The sequence below is a fragment of the Vespula pensylvanica genome, chromosome 5 (assembly GCF_014466175.1).
Source record: "Vespula pensylvanica isolate Volc-1 chromosome 5, ASM1446617v1, whole genome shotgun sequence".
Taxonomy (NCBI): Eukaryota; Metazoa; Arthropoda; class Insecta; order Hymenoptera; family Vespidae; genus Vespula; species Vespula pensylvanica.
In genome coordinates this window covers 1,254,568-1,274,062 of record NC_057689.1, presented here as the reverse complement: position 1 = coordinate 1,274,062, position 19,495 = coordinate 1,254,568, and the positions used below count along the sequence as shown (strand labels likewise).

Genomic DNA, 19,495 nt, shown 5'->3' with positions numbered 1-19,495 from the left:
TCGTGGGTCCCCAGATGCAGCAACCTCCACGCGGTGGGACCTGGGTCGGTAGTAGTTGTAATATATTGAAATATAGTATAATGCAAGTACTACCGGGCGAATGGCTGCTTATCTCAATTATATTTCAATATTCATTTTAATTATAACTGTATATTAAAATACTTACATTTTCCATATGTTATAATACCGCGATAGATAAATGGACTAAATATAAATTACAAAGTATAATTTTAATATTTTTATTATTCTTATATATTCTTATTTGTTTTTATTTATTACCTTTTATTATCATTAACTTTAATTAGATAATCATCATTAACCCATGGGTCACCATTAACCTATGGGTCTCCAGGTCTAGCAATCTTTAAACGATGAAGTCTGATTTAACAAAATTCTCAATATTGTAAAACAAATTTCCAGTACTACCGAGCAAATAGTTGAATATAGTCATTTTATATTGCTAATATTATTTACACAAATAAATAAACTGAATATGTCATAATTCTATGGACAAATATACGTAAAGTATATAAACTTGATGTAACTAAAATTAGAATTTTATCGATTACTTGGTGAAAGATATTTATTAGTGAATATGTATTTATATATTGTATATTATTTTTATAAAATTGAAAATATTAGCTCATTTCTACTCTATTTATAAAGTAAAATATTCAGCATTAGTTATTTTCGTATTAATTATATTTATTATCTTTTATGCGCTGCATCGTATCTATCATGTTTTACGGCGATAGACACGGATGAATGAAAAATTTGAGTTTGAATCTATTAAATTTTCTATTGTAATTCATACTAATCCTATCGTTATCTACGTGCCAGTGGGATATAACCTACGCAAGCTTATAGTCTGATATTGTAGGTTTATGCAACGGCAATGTTTCTCCCTCGCACTTGTAGTTCATATTTTATCCATATGTGTCGCTGAAGTCACATACATTTCGAGCGAAAGGTTATGAACAGCCTTAACTAATTTTGATTTCTTTTTCATAGAGTTATTCTCTATTGATTTATTAATTGTAAAATTATATGTATAACATACCATAATCACATTTATATTTTTACTTTCTTAATATCAGAAATCCAAGTTAATGTTTTTTTTATAAAGAAAGAAAAATATTACGCTCTATGATTACGTTGCTTATTTTCTTAAATAAAAATTGTAATCAATAAAAAATGATCATGACTAAATATATCTGATAATATGCACATGTTTTAACCGGTATATAACTGTTGTTATTTTTTAATTTAAAGAGTACCGATGCTCTTTTTTGAATAACGGAAGCGATAGTGTCGCTTAGTATCGATAGTATGACGTATCGATTAAAATCATATGATTGTCGAGGGCGTAGCATTGTTAAATCTACCAGTGACCAAGATTAGTGTAATTGTCGTGAGGTTACTTTGCCAGAGAGCAAAGTAACAAATTTATTAACACCATGAAAGTATGTGGTCCGAAATATGCCCTATGCGGCTTAGTACTTTCTGTATGGGGTATATTTCAATTGGTGAGTTATTTTATATGAATATTCCAATTAAGATTTTATGTTTCAAATATTGTTCTAACCACATTAAAGTTTTCATTGTATTTGAAGTTTTATAAATACATTTCAATATATTTCATTTGTAGAAACGTCTATTTAGAATATTATTTGATCGTAGCTGATATTATCTAACCTCTTTTCAGGTCTTGATGGGAATATTTTTCTATATAAAAAGCGTAGCTCTGGTAGAAGATTTGCCCTTAGAAGGAAAGTATTTTTCTAATAAGGAAGAATTTTATACAGAAGCAGAAAGGGGCTATACGCAAAATGCATATAATTGCTGGATTGCAGCATGTATTTATGTTCTTACATTCTTATTCTCTGGATACCAATTTTATTTAAATTCACGATCCTCCCTTAGCGTTTAAGAATATATTGTAAATGAAGTAACAATGCTGTTATAGAGTAATATAATGTACTTGTATCAAGTGATTATTATCCAAATTATATTATATTCTATTTAGAAAAACAAAAAATATCAAGAAGAACAATAATTTGATTACTTTGTTATGAACATCTAATTTTAAAATACATTCCAAGTTTACCAAATAATGTACAAAAATTGATCCTGTATATGCGTGTATGTAATTACATTTTATTGTGAATTAGAAAATGGAGATTATGAGTTGTAGAACATTTTTTCCAAGATTTTACAACGTATATGTAAAATGTGATAAATTACAAATTCGTATCTTATCTGGTACATAAACTACTTTGATGTAAATATATGCTAATGAACAAGCTATAATGATAATATAACAGTAATTAAATTTCATCTTTTCAATTAATTTTTTTGAACCAGTATAAAAAAATTTGTTTGAAATAAACTACTTTCGCGAAACTTCGCTTTCGTTACAGTTTTGCCCAATCAATGGAAATCCATCTTAAGTCACGTGAGTGTTGTATATATAATTGACATATCGAAAGGTTATGTTCCTATCAGATATGAATCATTGAATTATGATGTGGAAGTAATTCCATAGTTTTATTTGTTACTGCTTCACAAAATTAAAGGTAAATCATAATTGACGTTTGTACAACTGAAGGGATTTTCTCGATTAGACAATTTTTAAATATTGAAACGTAATTATAATCATGACATTGATTTATTGAAACCATTATTTCATTTTGCTTGAAATGAAATAAAATAGCAAATAATTATTACTTTTGTTTACATTATATAGGAACAGCTAAGACTTTCTTCTTACAATGCAGACTAATCGAGATGTATCGATCAATGATTATACAGAGATAGTTCAACGTCTTCCTGTTACTTTGAGATTAGCCTATGGAGTAGGACATGTTTTAAATGATATTTGTGCTTCCATGTGGTTTACATATTTATTAGTGTATTTTCATTTTGTATTGGGATTTAGTGCGACTCTTGCAGGAGTATTATTACTTATTGGTCAAATAGCAGATGCAGTTGCTACTCCATTTGTCGGCTTACATTCTGATAAAAATGATGATTTTTGGCTTTGTAAATATGGCAGAAGAAAGACATGGCACTTGCTAGGTATGTCAAATTCTTTGTAAATAAACTTATTAATTATAAATTATTCTAACTAAAATATTTTATTTATTTATAAATATTTATAATTAATTATAATTATTAATAAATACAATATACGTAATTATTAATAGATTATTTCTAAATCTCTTATTTTATTCTACGTTAATATGTTAATATTTTTCAGGTACTATTTGTGTATTTTTTACATTCCCCTTTATATTTTCGCCATGCATTAATTGCGAGAATGCACATCAGTGGGCACAATTAATATATTACGCTGCTTTTATTATAATATTTCAATTTGGTTGGGCAGCAGTTCAAATTTCACATTTGTCATTGGTTGCTGAACTAACACCAACCGAACACGAAAGAACAGAACTTATAGCCATTAGGTAACAGTTTGATTTTTATCGATAATCTTAAATTTGCTCAAATATTTTTAATTTTAAATATTTATTGTATCTGGAAATAGATACAGTTTTACAGTATCCTCAAATATTCTTGTTTATTGTACTACATGGGCATTATTGCATATAGCAAATAATGATGCTCCTGATACTCAAATTGGACCTAATGATGCTCACAAATTTCAGACAATTGTATTCTGTGTAACAGGAATTGGAATTTTTACTTCTCTTATATTTCATATTTTTGTTAAAGAGGGAAATATTAATAACTCGGATGGTAAGATATTTGTATGGTTTACAAGATTTATATTTCATTTGTAAGATGTTACATTTTATAATCAATATTTTTTAGGTTCGTTACGTCGTAACACAAGATCTATATCAGTATTATTAAAAAATATACAGTTATATCAAGCAGCATGTATTTATATGCCAACACGATTATTTGTAAATTTATCACAGATTTATATACCTTTATATTTACATGAGTTTTTAAATATGCCAGCTACATTATTAGCTATTATACCATTGACTATGTTTCTTACTAGTTTTTTAACATCCTTGGTCATAGAAAGGTTAAATACAAAATTAGGTAGAAAAATTTCATATTGTATCGGTGTATTATTTGGTCTTTCTGCTTGCATATGGATACGATTTGGAAGAGGCTATACATTTGAACATTATCAAATTTATCCAGTATCTATGTTGCTTGGTGTGTAAATTCAGAGAAAATACGGTAAAGAATTATTATGCAAATTTTTAATATATGCCAATTATTAGGTTCCTCTGGATCAATTTTATTAGTGACCAGTTTAGGCATTAGTGCTGACTTTATAGGTCAAAACACAGAGAGTGGAGCATTTGTATATGGATTTATGAGTTTTACTGATAAACTTGGCAATGGATTAGCAGTAATGATTATACAATATTTGTTGGTATATTTTTATATAGAGAACATTAATACAGTATATATCATGTGTAAGATTCATAAAAAATTTTTTATTCTTTGTTGCAGACGTAAATTTATAGTTTCTACCGATTATTATAGAAATATACTTTCGTACGTTTGCGGTTGTTCTGCTATCTGTGGTCTTTTAATGATATTGTATATAAAACCATTTCCATCTTATACTGGTAAATTTTTAATATTACATTAATGATCATTTCGAGACATCAAAATGATCTCTGTATTATTATTATTATTAAATATTGCAGCTTACGATATCATAAACTCGGATGGAGGTACAGAAAATATTGATTCATCCTCATCAGTTGTTACAACTACTAATGATAGGATTGATATATTTTCGTCAAGACAAGAACATGTTACTTAATTGTTGATGATACAAATGTATATAATAGCATATTATATTGTTTATGCGTTATTGCAATGTATAGAAAAAAAATTATTATTAATATTTTAATAAGGTTTTTAATAAGAGATATATATTCTCATCACAATATGGAATAAAGATCTGTACTAAAGGACTAATAAAAATAAGTCACGGAACGTCAGCATGCGATGGTACGGTGCCTATCCTTTTGAAGGACGAATTGTTTTACTGCACGCGATCCACTACCAGGCTCTGCTACTAAGCTTAAATTCGATTTTCCGATATTACTGTGGTCCTAGTACAGTTAGTCCCGTGTCATTGATCGCTAAACATGTTCTTATAAGAAAGCTCAGTAGCGATCTATCACGGGAGCGCATAGTTCAGCAAAAATGCTTGGTCCAAGTAACAATCGCGATAATTTTGCTGATATATCAACAATGTCTGCTTCTGCTGGAGTTTCAAATACATATCTTGTACGTCCGCGATTGCCTTTAAGGATTTATTCGAAACCCAAAATATCAGGAAGTTATACTCATTACCCAGACTCTGCTGGTCTTTCACGTACAAAAAGGACTAAAAATAGGTAAATATTTTATTACATGATAAAGAATGTACTAATATCAATTTATTTTTTATTCTATATAGTAGTAGTTGTGTCCTTATTTCTGCAAACAAATATTGGAAAGATGTATATAAGTATATATATCATAAATTATCTTCTTAGTCTAAATTTTCTATTTGCAAACAAAGTAGTATGATATGTATCTAAATAAATAAAGATTTCTTTTCGTAGAAAAACGAATGGAGTTCAAAAAATTGATTTAAACAAGAGAAAAAGTCCAGATTATATAGAAGTAATATATAGGGAAGCTGTTTCCAAATTAAAATATTTGTTAGCTGAGACTTATTTACCGGTGGATGCGTCTGGGTAAGAGACTCGAATTTTCATTATGTTTGCAGTAAATAATGTTAATGTAAATAAGAGATTATATTATATAGGAAGCAACAATGTGTTAAAAGCAATTATCAATCTAATAGAATTACGAAATCTGGGAATGATATGGACAATCAGAGTTTTATAAGCGAAGGTTCAAGAATCAAAGATTTAAATAATGATAATGCCTGCTTACTAACAACTCCACGTCCACTTTCTTCAAAAAGTATTCATCCATCAAAAGTTTATAGTAATTTGGCGCTTTCTATAGCTGAATTACAATCAGTACCACCAGAAATAACTTCATATATCGAACAGCAAGAAGAATACATCGAACAAATCGAACAAGAATCTCAATATTGTAGAAATGAATTAACTAATTTGCTTAGTAAAGTCAGAGAGGTGACATCTTTTATAACAGTAAGATATTGTTTCAAACTATTTTATATGATATATATAGTTTGAAATAATATTTTTTCTTAATTGTTCTTAACGTTCAATAAAACGAAAATATTATTCCTATCTACAGGTCATAGCTGAAAATGAAGAATTGCATAATAAAACTAAAACTGGATTTTTGAAATATGCACTCGATGAACATGAAAATCGTCCTGAAAATGATTGCATTTCTAACGAGCATAGCCTTGCATATACAAGTAGTATTGATTCTAAAATGAATAAATCTTCGAAAATGTTAGAAGGGCCTAATATAATATTTGAATCTAGAATTAGCGAGTTAGAGGCACAATTGACTCAGGCTAAGCTTGAATTACGAAAAGTTCAAGAAGAAAATCAACTTAATATAAAGAAATTATCTGAGAATTCTTTTAGTAATGGTAATGTAAATGTAACAGCACAATTAAATCAAGCTTTAAGAGCTAAATATGATGCCGAAATGAAGGTTGAAGAACTACAGAAAACTTTATCTATAATGCGAGATAAGGAAATGGAATCTACTCAAAAGGCAAAGCGTTCAATGGAGATAGCGCAACAAATGGAATTTGAAAAGAATCAAGCCGAAACAGAAGTTAGAAGATTGAAAGATGAATTGGATAGACAACATGAGAAACTCAGAGAAGCTGCTCACGAAGCAAGCAGACGTATTACCGAAGAAAGGCAACAAGTAGAACGCAGATACAGTCAACAAGTTGAACAACTTTCTGCTGATATAGCATCACAGTGGAATGCTGCTAATAAGTCACAATTAGAATCTGAAAAGCAACAAAGAGAGTTGCTGGATTTGAAAAGAGAATTGTCACAAAAACAAACGATTATAGACAACCTGAAAAAGGATTTGCAGAATAGAATATGTAAATAATGTATTTAAATCATACTATTAAGTTTTATAAATATTACAATTTAATATCGTAATTTTAATTAATTATATTTTATTTAGCAAGTTTACAGAGCGATCTTAATCAAGCTTTGACTGAAAAAGATATGGCTGAACAAGAAGTAATAGCTGCTAAATTAGCGGGGGAAAGAAATGATAGACAGACCAAGCAGGAGCAAAGTAGATTGCAAACAGAAATAAATGCATACAAACAACGTATGGAAAGAGCGGATGCAGATTTAGTTCATTGTAGACGTGAAAATTTGCGACTTTTAGAGCAAATAGCTTTGTTGGAGAAAGAGGTATTATACAAATAGAAATTTGTATCTAATGAAAAGAAAGATGAATTTACAACAAAATTTTAAAATAATTAAAAAATCTTTTAGATCAGTATAAATAAAATGATGTATTCAGAAAATTCTCAAAGAAAAGATATATCTAGTCAGGAAAATAAAAAAGAGATGTCTACAGCAAAAATGGACACGGATACAAAACATGGTAAGAAATGGATAAAGATAGCACGCCTGTGTTAGGTATACTGTCTGTAAAAAATACTCCATTGTTTAATATCCGCTTGAAAGCATTCTATGTGTGGGAAATCGGCATGCTGACATTATGCCTAGCATGGGCAGAAATAAAGTTAGTCAGTTTATTAAAAATTGGCTGATATCACTGCATTTCTCAGTTGCTACAGTGGGTGATCTAGAGGATGCCTTGAATAAACAAGCTAAACTAGTCTCTCAACTGACTACCGAATGCCAATCTCTCACACAACGTTTGGAAGTTAACAACATTAAGCACAAGTATATTTTTTGCTTTGCATAAAAGATTTATAATTATATTTTTATAGTTGCATTTAATTTAAAACATATTTCAATTATAAGATTCGGAGTTTGGATAAATAATTGACATTATCTATAAAAATGAAATTGCGCTCAAATTGCTTAGTATTTATATCTAGAGCTATTCTGTGTTGACAGAGGAAGTCAATGATGGGGATACAAGAGTTGGAAATACTGCTTCGTCTTCAAACAAGAAACGTATTGTTAAGGTTGATCTAAAAGTAAAAGTAATACCAAAAAAGAAGTTAGATTCTTCCAAGATGCCTCTATCAACACAGTAATAGCACGTATGTTACTCTTTTACAATAATATTTAGTATTCGTTTAAAATATCATATTTTGGAAAAAATTTTTTATTAGGGAAGAAATGGCTAACTTACAAAGTAACATAGAATATTTATCAAATAAGATAAAGGATACCTTTCATAATCAAAAAGGTAAGGTTTTGTCTTCAAGTATGTTACTGTAATTATTGTATTTAAACATTTATGCGCAAAATAATATAAATAGAAAATTTGTAGCACTATATAATATTAATGCATCTTATAACTCACCGGATCAATTAAACGAGACGAAAATAATGAATCAAAATGGGGATACAATTCCTCATATTTCACAAAATACAGATTATGAAATTAATCAAATGCAAAATGAAATGGGTAATAATGAAAGAGATATTTATCCAAAAAAATCGCAAAAAAAAGATGAATTGGAAGAAAGATACGATCATTCTAATCAGCATGAATATGCTTTAGGAAATTATACCAATAATAGTATGTATAATGTTGAAGATCAGACAATGGAAGAAAAAAATGAAGAGCAAGAAAAACATTTGATAGATGATCAAAATGTCGATGCTAATGTATTAGAATCTCCTTATGATCAATATGGAGAATATGATGAGTCACAATATGAAGAACAGGAACATAAGGATGATGATCGGTATAAAGAACAGGATGACACACATGATATGACACAATATTCTGAACAAGAATATCAAGAAACTCCAACTACAGTTATACCTAGCAACGAGTATACGCAATGATTTGTATTTTTTTCATAGCATTAATATATTTATTGTATTATTAGACGTGCAAAAATATTACGAGAGACGTAATAAAATTAGTATTAAACTTGATTGCGATATTCCTTTTATTTCAACATTAGTAGAAATAGAATTAAAAATAAATTAAACGAGAAAGTTAAAAATTTTATTGATCAATGTATCTTCGATATATTCAAATTTATATAATAATTGCGCCAAAAACAAGTAACCAATCAGATTACAATTGCCATGATCGTTTGTGTTTAAAACATTATCGTGTTAACCAAGTTGTAATTGTTAAATAATATTTTACTCTTTCTATATCATTTAGTTCCTCATAAATCGTTGTAAATCGTATTCATTAAATCAGTATTTAATTTAGAACAAATGCAGATTTAAAAATTTGGAATAGATACATTCGACAAGTTTGATTATTAATTCTAGTTTGAATCACTTTTGATATTTCGATCTCTTTCTGACGAATGGTCGATAATGTAGATTGTGACATGAAATGATCAAGAGGATTAAATATTCATGAAACCGAGGATAAAAGGTTACATCTTTTAAACATACTTAATTATTACATCGTCTATGTAATAATCGTAATTTCAGTAAATATTATATCGATATGACCACGCATTTTAATGAAAAAGATTGTGACTATAACCTGTCTCTTATTTCAACAATAGGTAAATGTTTAATATACAGAATTTTTATAAATTCATTATTCTACACATTTAGAAAATAATATTAATATAATATTATATATGCATCAAACTAGAGAACGTATATTTACAAAAATCAATTATGAATTAGCATTTCAGAAACTAAACTCCTTTCTCTCTTATTCATCTTAAATTTACCACTTTGGGTATGACAAATGCGTTAAAATGGTTAACTATATTTAAGTAACTTAAATCAGTATCGAAAGTAGTAGACGAAGAAAAATGGCCGCATTCCTTGTAAAATTGCATCGAATATCATCTGTATTAAATTTTGTATTATTTATCTCTAATAACTCTTATTTTCGTACGAATATATTTTTAATAATGTATATACGTACGCAGGCGTATACATATACATATGTAGGTATTTTTTAATAATTCGATCATTGAACAATAATAATAATTCATATATATATATATATATATATAATAATTTGAAACGTATAAAAATTCAATTTTTTAACTCTTTTTTATCTATACATATAATATTTGATCTCTCTTTTTTTTTTTAAATAAATTTACAAAATTGTTTACATAGATGTATCGCACAACTATCAATCGTTGAATTGGTTAGATCTAACAATGTTGCTAACTAGTATGACGCACACACGTTTCTCCATTTATGTGTTTATAAAAGAAAGAAAGAGAAAGAGTGAGAGACAGAGAGAAAGAGAGAGAGAGAGAGAGAGGAGGAGAGCATCCTTAGCACATATTGCCTTTGACATAATATCGTTATTTCAGAGAAGCTGATTAAGAAGCGCTCGGTTTACGATGTTTGCGGAACATGTCAGTCTTTCTCCAGTCTCACCAACATGCGCATGCACGGTGAGGCTACGTGGGAGGAGCTGAAACAGGCTTCGAGCTACCAAGGGATCTTGTATCCGACGCCCCTATTTATATAGAATTCAGGACGTCTCTATGTATGCGAATTGTGTATGTCAATGTATGTAAGTTTCACCGAAAAGATTCTCGAGAATTATTTAGCAACAAAATACAACGTTTCGTTGAAAATTATAATCATATATCTTATTTTAATAGATAGATATACCATAGATACACTTTTAAAATATTTCGAAAGAAAATTTGAAGAGCACAAGAATGGGGTCGATGTTTCGATGGTCAATTTGTCATACCCTGTTAAAAATTGTGGACGATTCGCATGGTAAATCCCGTTTGTACAGTGAGTTTTATGTATCACGAATCTTTGTGCGCGTTTGTTCGTGTGCACGTGTAGTCGCCGCGCGGCAAATGAGAAGGGGTGGCCTCGAGGCTGGAGGCCAGGGGTTGAAGCCATTACCGTCACAAAGCTACCACTAGATTGCCGTTGGGCTCTCATACTGTTCTCTCTTTCTCTCTCTCTCTCTCTCTCTCTCTCTCTCTCTCTCTCTCACTCACTCGCTCGTTCGCTCGCTCTTTCTCTCTTTCTCTCCCTCTTTATTCTATCTATCTCTATCTCTTCTTCACCTCTTCTCTCTCTTTTTGTCTCTCTTTCTCTTTTTCTCCCTCCCTCCCCCATTACCTGTTCTTTCATCTCTTTTCCTCCTGTATCCTCTTGTTTCATCTTCTCCGCCATTTTCCTCTCTCTCTCTCTCTCTCTCTCTCTCTCTCTCTCTCTCTCTCTCTCTCTCGCGCTCGCTTCGTTCGCATTCATGATTTGAATTCAATTGCCTTTTATCTGCTGTCCTGGGCTGCGAGTCGCTGATGATAGAATCGTCGAGATCAGAGAATCTGTTACCTCTATATATTTTCTCTGTCAATCCCTCATCTATCTTTTCTCTTTTCATCCTTTCTCCCTCTCTCTTTCTCTCTCTTTTTGTGTTTCTTTTTCTTCGTTCATTTTTATGCCAAAAGAAGAAGATATTCTCCCGTAGATTTCGATAAAGCGCAATAGTAACTTTTCGCGTTATCGTAAATAGATTTAATTTTAAATAGGAACGAGCTTGGTCTTATTTGAAAACGCAATTCGTTACGATTAAGTTAAGTTCCATAATACGATAAAATATAAGCTGTTTCTCAAAATCTTAAAAAATCATAAAGGACAAAATTTGGAACAGTATTTATCATCCCCATAAGGAGAATTTGTCAATGAGATATCGTCTCCTTTTGGCAGCCGTCCGATCTTTTGTGTCACGACCCTGAGAATTTCAGGGACGATGTCGCGTGGCGTTGACGGATATGTTTAGTGCTGTCATAATACATACCGATCCGTTAGTGTCCTTCGAGAAACTCGCGGATCCGATTTAACACAGTAAAAGTTACAAAATTACAAACACGAGTGACTACCGTGGACGAACGAAATCTTATTGATATTAGAGTTCGTTTTAAATACTGGAAAAGGTTACAGGAGAAGCCGTAAAATGAATAAAGAAAAAAGAAAAAGAAAAAAGAAAAAGAAAAAAGAAAAAGATAAAGAAAAAGAAAAGACAAATGAATATATTTCATAATATTGTCGTTTTATTTTGACAGATGCAGAAAAACGACGGATAGTTGTACTACTTCGATGAAGTAGCAAGCGTAAAACGAAAGGAACTTTGCCCGTGGGACGTTTTGCTGCCTGCTCATCGAGTTCAGTGTAGACAGCATAGGATGAAGAAGCCAGCGAGAAAGATGAAGTGGTAGTACGTCCTTGAAGCCACGCGCCTCGAGTGCACCGTAGAAGGTGTTTTATGGGCCCCCATAATGGTGCCGGCAGTCCTTATTCCGTTTCTTCTTCTTAGCTCGTACCTTCTTCACTCATCCTCTTTTCTACTTTTTTTTTACCTCTCTCTCTCTCTCTCTCTCTCTCTCCCTCTCTTTTCTTTCTTTCTCTTTTTCTATCTCTCTCTTTCTTTTTACTGTTTCCTCGTCTTCGTGGTAGTCTAGTCGACTTTCTCGATTCATTGCACCTTGAATCGTTACGCTTTGTTACCGTAAAGGAAGACAGTACGGAACGTTGCGAAAATTTAGGAAGAAGAAGAGAGAGAAAAAGAAAAGGAAAGGTATCTTAAGAAACTTTCGTATTTACAAGGCCATTGTCAGAACCGTTTATGACGGTACAATTCCTGTTTGCGATATTACTTATTTTCATTAAAACGGCTCCTGGCGGGTGGTTACTTCTAAAATGGCAACCAAGGACAAAGAGTCTATAGCATAAGCGTGCCATGCTAGGGTCGAGATATTTATGATCTTTTCTCATTATAATTTTTCTTAATTTTGAAACATAACGACAGATGTTATAATTTACAATTTCTCTGCGAATATACGAATCTATATAACATTTTTTTTTCCTTTTTTCTTCTCTTGATAGAGCTTATCATCGAATAATATTCACTTATCGCTTTGTTAGTAGAACAGATATTTTAAATAGATTTCGTCGTTGAACGACGAGATACAGTTCGTCATCTCTCATTAACTTCTCATATTAAAATAAACAACGTCGAAAAGTATATACTGTATACGTAAGTCCGTTCATTCGATATAATCTAATTTTGATCTCTCGTTGATCCTTCGTCAATGATTAACAATAATCATATTGTTTTACTTGACTTATCATTTTACCTTAGATAGATTATTTTTCTATGCATACTCGAAAGAAAAAGAAAAAATATATATCATACATACATACGTACATACATACATATATAAAATTCGTTGTCCACGTTTCGACTTCGAACTTGGCCTGTCGTCGGTGTGCAATGTAAAAAGTACTCCCACGCAGCAGAGGAATATTTATGCGCTCCAATATCCGGCGGGACGATATATCATGAAAGATTTTTCAGAGAGAAAGAGAAAGAGAAAAAGAAAAAGAGAGACAGAGAAAGAGAGAAAGAGCAAGCACAATTCTCGGCATAGATAGTAGTCGTGTGGCGTACGACAGAATCGAAGATACGACACACGACAACGACGAGGACGACGACGTCGACGACGACGACGACGACGACGACGACGCAACGATGAGGAGGAGGAGAAAGAGGAGAAGGAGGAGGACAACGACGACGACGACGACGAGGAGGATGCGAGGAGGAGGGTGTGTACACATAAACGGTGTACGAGCGTTAAAGCGGCTTTGCGCCGATAGCGGCACCTTTGATGTATCCCTTGCGTACCTCAGCACGTCCCCACCCATTCAACCGCCGACTCCCCACCTCTTGTCTTCCGTCTCACTGGCATAAAATCGTGAAACGCGCCGACGAAGGTGTCGTACGTAGTCGTGTAAATCTCTATATGCATGTGAATGTGTATGTGTATACGTATGTACGTGTATATGCGAGAACACGCCCGTATCGTATCGAGAAACAGACGACGGAAAAAGCCGATCTATCTATCCGACCTCTCACTCTTTTTCTCTCTCTTTCTCTCTCTCTCTCTCTCTCTCTCGATCTCGATCTCGGTATCGATCGATCGATCCTGCCGTTTTTTATTCGCGATCTTATTGTTAGTTCCTTCTCCGAGATATTATTCTTATACGCCCGATGCCGTTCGTGTTTTTGATTTTTTTCTCTTCCATTTCGCTTGATCGATCGACGACGTTCTTATTACGTTCGATCTTAAATGTTAGTCCGATCCTTCCTCTCTCTTTCTCTTTTTCACCACTTCTCTGTTTTTCTCTCTCCTTCTCTCTCTTTTGTTTCTTTTATTTATATAAATGTACAACGGCTTGAAACGTTCTTATTTATTTCGTTCTGTTCATTCACGTTCGAAGCATTGCAAGGAGAGGACATTTTGATTTGATATTTTCATTGAAAGAATTGGTAGCTCGAATTGACGCGAGGATTATGATAACACAGAGAGAGAGAGAGAGAGAGAGAGAGAGAGAGAGAGAGAGAGAGAGAGAGAGAGAGAGAGAGAAAGAGAGACAGAGTTAATGATAACGTGATTGATAGATACAGTGTTCGGTGACAATGACTTCCTTTTATGTTGATTGCTTAACCCTCTACTTCAAAATTATTGTTTATTTATTATTTAAGTTAGAGTTACTCTGGAGCGAGCCGCGTCGGCTGTAATTTGAGATCCAAAGAACGTGCGACGATTATTACTTCTTATCGAGCATTGATCCACGATATCGAGTTAAAAGTATGAACGTTCACGACGCAGGGCGACATCAAGAAAGAGAAGAAGGGCTTTCAGAGAAGAACCAACTTACATGAAATAGATTGATTTGATCGACACGGTAGCAGGAAAGTGTTAACCTCTGAATCTACAAATATTCGATAAAATACGATAACGTATCGCGTGAACAGTCACAGCGAACCGTTTTTAATCGAGAGGGTGTGGTTTAGATTTGGTAGTAGAATATATCCATGTATGTATTATACCTACTGCAAATTCGTAGAAACGTTGATAACAAACGGTAGGAAATTATATTAAACAACGAAGATCCTCGTTGTATCTTTCCATTTCAATGTATAGGTGCTTATCTGTTTTTTTTTTTTTTTTTATTATTTTTTAATTTCTCCTTTTTTTTCTTTTTTTTCTTCAACGAATTCCTTTTCTTCTATTTTTTTTATTCTTTCTATTTTATAAGACGAAAAGAAAGACATACGCGTTTCGTTTCCTTTTTAAGAAATACGTTCGAATCTAAACTTTTAACTTTTCTCACTTCGAGTGGCGGAAGAGTATATGTATGTATATATTCTTTCTAAGAAAAACAAACTTCTTAATTGGTTTCGGTGTGAAACGTTCGAGAATCTTTCTAATTTATCGCCTTCTCACTCGAGTTATAGTGTGCTATAGGCAGACCGTATAGAGAAATAATTATTAGTATATAAGTTAGAGTGGTGAATATTCGGTCATTAATTTATCGATGTATATATATCTATATAAAAGAAAAAAAGAAAAAGATGAAATTATGTATAATCAAACGATATGAATGGTAAGATTTTAAACAACGTGAAAAAGACACGAATATCGAAGGGAGGTAGAAAGATGGGATGAAAGGAATATTGAAATTGAGTTAAATCGTGCGTATATGTGTGTTTGTGTGTGCATGTATACACGTTTTGCGAGAAGTGATTTACTTCTTGGTAACACATAGAAATAATTCGGAAGAGGCATATGACACCCCCGTAAGAAGAAAGCAGAAGCAGTGGGCGTCTGTTCCGTCGCTGAGACTAAGCAGACGATATCGTTTGAAAAGAGGACTCGAAAACAAGCTAACAGAAAAATTGTCACAGTATAGTAGAAGATCTTTCGATCTGGACACTTGGTTAAAGTGTTCAATAAAAAATATATATATATATATATATATACATAGATATATATCTTACAGCGTTGCGCTACTTTAATTTTTGTATCTACGATGATTGAAAGTGATTATGAGTGTTTTAAAACGAATCAAAAATTAAAAAAATTAAGGGCAATGATTTAATTATACGAATTACGCAATAAATTGTTTTTTTTTTTTTTTTTAATAATTTCTAATCATCTGCAAACGGTTCTCAAGATTGAAATAATTCTGTGCGTATCTTCTTTTTTTTTGCTCTTTTCTTTTTCTCTTTTTAATTTTTAATATTTATTCGAATAGAAAAAGCAAAATCAGTAACAATAGTTTAAGGAGAAAGTGAACTTAACTTTCACATTTTATTACTTTCTTCACGCAGCGTTGCTTCTATAAATATGGGTTTATATCATAATAGTTTTAATAATATTTAATAAAAATTCTTATTGAATGACTTAATCTTTTTTAAGCTGAGGAAAAAAGATGTAGAAGATAGAAATGTCAAGTCTTACTGATAACTGATTTTGAAAATTTCACTTTCCATGAACATTCGTTTAAGGCGTCATTCGAGCCGTCCGTTAGAATATTTTTCTATGTCCTTCAACGAAAATTATGGGAATATCCCTTTTTACTATATTTTTCTTTTTCTTTTCTTCTTTTCATTTTTATAATGTTTTTCTTTTATTTATTTATTTTTTTTTTTAAGGAATTATTGAACAGAAAAGAAGATTCTTTTGTAATTTTGTTTAAAGATATTTATAAGTAGATCCATTAATATTAATTTGTTAACACCTGATTTGAAATATTATTTATAGTAGTCACTCAAATCTAGATATTTTTAAATTAAGCTACCGACTTTTGAAGAATTTTGAAGCATTGTACAAAAGTGAACTGTTATTATTCTAAGGTCCATTCGACATAACGTAAAGAATGAAACCCTAATAAAATTTTGACAGGAATGCTAGTTGTAGACCTGCCAGAAAATATCTCCTAGAAAGTACTACTACCGTTATTGAATTTTTACTTTGTAATTCGAAAAAATGATTTATGTTTTTACGTTTATTATTTCGTGGATTTTACAGTAGCAGTAACTATCTTAAATGTCTATCTAAAATGCCACGACAACTTAAATATCGGTCGTCTTTCTTGCATGTATAACGTAAAATGAACGGAACGAATATCGGTTTACTTGAAATAGAAAGAAAAAGTGAAATTTTACGGAAAAATGTAGTTTAGAATATTTCAGAGGATTTTATTAGCACGATTGTAAAAAGCACGATGAAAAATATGACACAACGGGTAATGTTTTCGATAAAATCGCAAATTGAAAAATGAAAGGAACGTAATAACCTCGGCTGTATTTATATATATATATATATATACACACACACACACAGACACATATATGTACATTCCTATATTTACATATGGTTATATATAAAAAAGCAAAGGCCAAAAAAAGAAAAAAAAGCTACGGTGGACAATGGAATTATTTGACAAATATTTTAGCCAGGTTGCAGTATCTGTTAAACGTTTATTTTCCATTTTGTCGGTGCACGCACACAGAGCAAACGCTTTGGTGGAACGGCTGGCGAAATAATCAACGAAAACCAATTACCATTTACAATCTGCATCTAACTATCGGCGAAGCTATCTCGCAGTATTTGTGTGTGTTCCCCGCCACTGCCGCCGCCGCCGCCGCCACCGCCGTCGTCGCTGCCGCCGCCGCTGCCCCCTTCTCCCATGAAATATAATATTGAGATATTTAAGAGGACGACGTATTTTGCGCGAGCCGTTTCATCAACGAAAGTAATCAGTACGATTTTATTTCAATAATTACTAATAGAACGTTTTATCTTTAACAAAATTCTATTTTTAAATATTTTTATATCTATTAAAAATACGAGAGCAATGGAATCGTTGTACAATCCACATTCATTTTGAAAGGATAAAAGCCCTAGCACATAGAAGAATATATAAGTACGTATGTATATATGTATATATGTACATAAATACATACATACAGACACGCTTACATACATAAATAAGTCGATAGAGAGGAAATCGTCTTATAGATAGAGATAACTTTGGTACCTTAACAAATTTGATTTTGTAGGATGTGGCAAATGATTTTTAACGTAGAGAAAGACTGTTAAGATAATATTGAATATTTTATCTGTAAACATCGAAGAGATGTCGAAGATCTCGAAGAGTTCGTAACTCGTTGACTAGAGTGGCCAAAAGGTAGAGAAAAAGTAGTATAAGGGAACATTGAAATATTTCTTTGCGCGTGTGTGAAAATGATTTCACGGAAATGTATTTTTCATTATTTTCTTTTTGCACCTTACACGTGTGTGTGTGTTTGTGTGTGACAGAGAAAGAGAGAGAGAGAGAGAGAGAGAGAGAGAGAGAGAGAGAGAATATCCAGACGTGAATATGCGTGTGGTCTTAATGTCTATGGATTGACGAGTAAGAGAGAGAGAAAGAAGTTGAGAATTTTTTGAAATAACCGCAAAAGAAAAAGTAAAAGACGAAGAAGAAAAAATCCAAGGAAAAGAAAAGGAAATCCGTATAGTAAATACTAAAGAAAAAAAGAAAGAAAGAAAGGAAAAACAAAAAAAAGGGAAAAGCTTTTCCTTCTCGCGTTCGTAATTCGATTCCCGCGATATTCGACATCTGCCCTTGAGAACTAGAAAGCCAAGAAGTAGGTATAGTCTACTTATATATATATATATATATATATCTGAAAAGGGTCGTCCCAGTGCGTGGTTTTCTGGTGTCGAAATATTACCAGACGCTTTTCAACCAAAGATCTAGTGAAGTAGTCAAGAGAGAGAAAGGAGAGTGGGAGAGATAGAGATAGAAAAAGTGAGAGAGAAAGAAAAAAAGAGTATACCACACTACCACTTGAAAAGTGTCAGATCAAGTGGCTGCTAAGGAATTTCGATGAATTTACGATTACCTATCTATAAATCTTAAAACCGAAGAAGAAGCCGTTTCTGATCAGAACACAAATTTTTACTAGTTTTTCATTTTCCTTTTCTTTTTTTATTATTTTTTTTCTTCCGTTCTCGTTTCGTTCTTTTTTAATTTTTTTTTCTTTTTAATTTTCTTTTTCTTCTTCTTCTTTTTTTTTTTTTTTTTTTTTTTTTTTAAAGACGAACGATTTGTCAAAGCACTCGGTGTAAGAAATTCGAGACAAGATCTTCTTTTTTAAAATGGAAGAACGTCATCGTAGTACGTTCGAAAGTTATTCCCTAAACAGAACGTCATTTCTTTTTCCGTTCGCGTTATCGCACGATCGTGAAAACGAGAGAAAGATAGAGGATATGCCGTTGAAAAAATTAATAAGTATTGCACACGTATACACGTACACGTACACTCATATACCCACATGGAACTACGAGTATATAGACATATAGGATACATATTTTTTTCCCTAGAAGATTATTTATTTACAATTAGATTAAAATCCGATCGAGAGATCAAACTTGTTGTTTGAATTCGTTTTAAATACGTGTAGGTATGTATATGTGTATTATGGCGTAGCCATTGATATAACAATGAAAAAGTGAGTGAGATGAGAAAGGAAAGTGGTCTGCAAA

General features: G+C 31.8%; 3 protein-coding genes across 7 annotated transcripts; all 3 read left to right on the top strand.

The window, feature by feature from the left end:
• The first annotated feature begins 1,352 nt into the window (after positions 1-1,352).
• Positions 1,353-2,337, top strand: LOC122629306 (ribonuclease kappa). The gene is made up of 2 exons (XM_043812597.1): positions 1,353-1,526; positions 1,706-2,337. Exons 1-2 carry the CDS (start codon positions 1,458-1,460, stop codon positions 1,928-1,930), a joined length of 294 nt encoding a protein of 97 aa, XP_043668532.1. The 5' UTR covers positions 1,353-1,457; the 3' UTR covers positions 1,931-2,337.
• Positions 2,338-2,424: 87 nt separating this feature from the next.
• On the top strand, positions 2,425-4,997 carry LOC122629304 (major facilitator superfamily domain-containing protein 12-like). Of its 3 annotated transcripts, XM_043812596.1 has the most exons (9): positions 2,493-2,576; positions 2,747-2,855; positions 2,939-3,078; positions 3,260-3,467; positions 3,548-3,759; positions 3,835-4,194; positions 4,263-4,413; positions 4,498-4,616; positions 4,698-4,997. In XM_043812596.1, exons 2-9 carry the CDS (start codon positions 2,851-2,853, stop codon positions 4,814-4,816), a joined length of 1,314 nt encoding a protein of 437 aa, XP_043668531.1. In that variant the 5' UTR covers positions 2,493-2,576; positions 2,747-2,850; the 3' UTR covers positions 4,817-4,997. The 3 variants fall into 3 exon arrangements, with proteins under 3 accessions (XP_043668529.1, XP_043668531.1, XP_043668530.1); XM_043812594.1 differs by having other exon boundaries at positions 2,425-2,576; positions 2,747-3,078; XM_043812595.1 differs by having other exon boundaries at positions 2,493-2,645; positions 2,747-3,078.
• Positions 4,998-5,186: 189 nt separating this feature from the next.
• On the top strand, positions 5,187-9,062 carry LOC122629303 (serologically defined colon cancer antigen 8 homolog). 3 transcript variants are annotated; one of them, XR_006327242.1, is made up of 9 exons: positions 5,187-5,399; positions 5,610-5,744; positions 5,816-6,152; positions 6,280-7,060; positions 7,147-7,385; positions 7,470-7,581; positions 7,769-7,886; positions 8,064-8,361; positions 8,446-8,516. XR_006327242.1 is itself a non-coding variant. In XM_043812593.1 (9 exons), exons 1-9 carry the CDS (start codon positions 5,206-5,208, stop codon positions 8,967-8,969), a joined length of 2,478 nt encoding a protein of 825 aa, XP_043668528.1. In that variant the 5' UTR covers positions 5,187-5,205; the 3' UTR covers positions 8,970-9,062. The 3 variants fall into 3 exon arrangements, 2 of the variants coding, with proteins under 2 accessions (XP_043668528.1, XP_043668527.1); XM_043812593.1 differs by having other exon boundaries at positions 5,855-6,152; positions 8,285-8,361; positions 8,446-9,062; XM_043812592.1 differs by having other exon boundaries at positions 8,285-8,361; positions 8,446-9,062.
• Positions 9,063-19,495: the final 10,433 nt, after the last annotated feature.

Bases quoted from the DNA above. Each gene is read 5' to 3' on its own strand.
- LOC122629306 (XM_043812597.1), top strand. From the start codon at position 1,458: ATGAAAGTATGTGGTCCGAAATATGCCCTATGCGGCTTAGTACTTTCT. The intron at 1,527-1,705 runs GTGAGTTATTTT...ACCTCTTTTCAG, and splicing joins TATGGGGTATATTTCAATTG to GTCTTGATGGGAATATTTTT.
- LOC122629304 (XM_043812594.1), top strand. From the start codon at position 2,772: ATGCAGACTAATCGAGATGTATCGATCAATGATTATACAGAGATAGTT. The intron at 3,079-3,259 runs GTATGTCAAATT...AATATTTTTCAG, and splicing joins AAAGACATGGCACTTGCTAG to GTACTATTTGTGTATTTTTT. The intron at 4,195-4,262 runs GTGTGTAAATTC...GCCAATTATTAG, and splicing joins TCCAGTATCTATGTTGCTTG to GTTCCTCTGGATCAATTTTA.
- LOC122629303 (XM_043812592.1), top strand. From the start codon at position 5,206: ATGCTTGGTCCAAGTAACAATCGCGATAATTTTGCTGATATATCAACA. The intron at 5,400-5,609 runs GTAAATATTTTA...TTCTTTTCGTAG, and splicing joins ACAAAAAGGACTAAAAATAG to AAAAACGAATGGAGTTCAAA. The intron at 7,887-8,284 runs GTATATTTTTTG...ATTTTTTATTAG, and splicing joins GTTAACAACATTAAGCACAA to GGAAGAAATGGCTAACTTAC.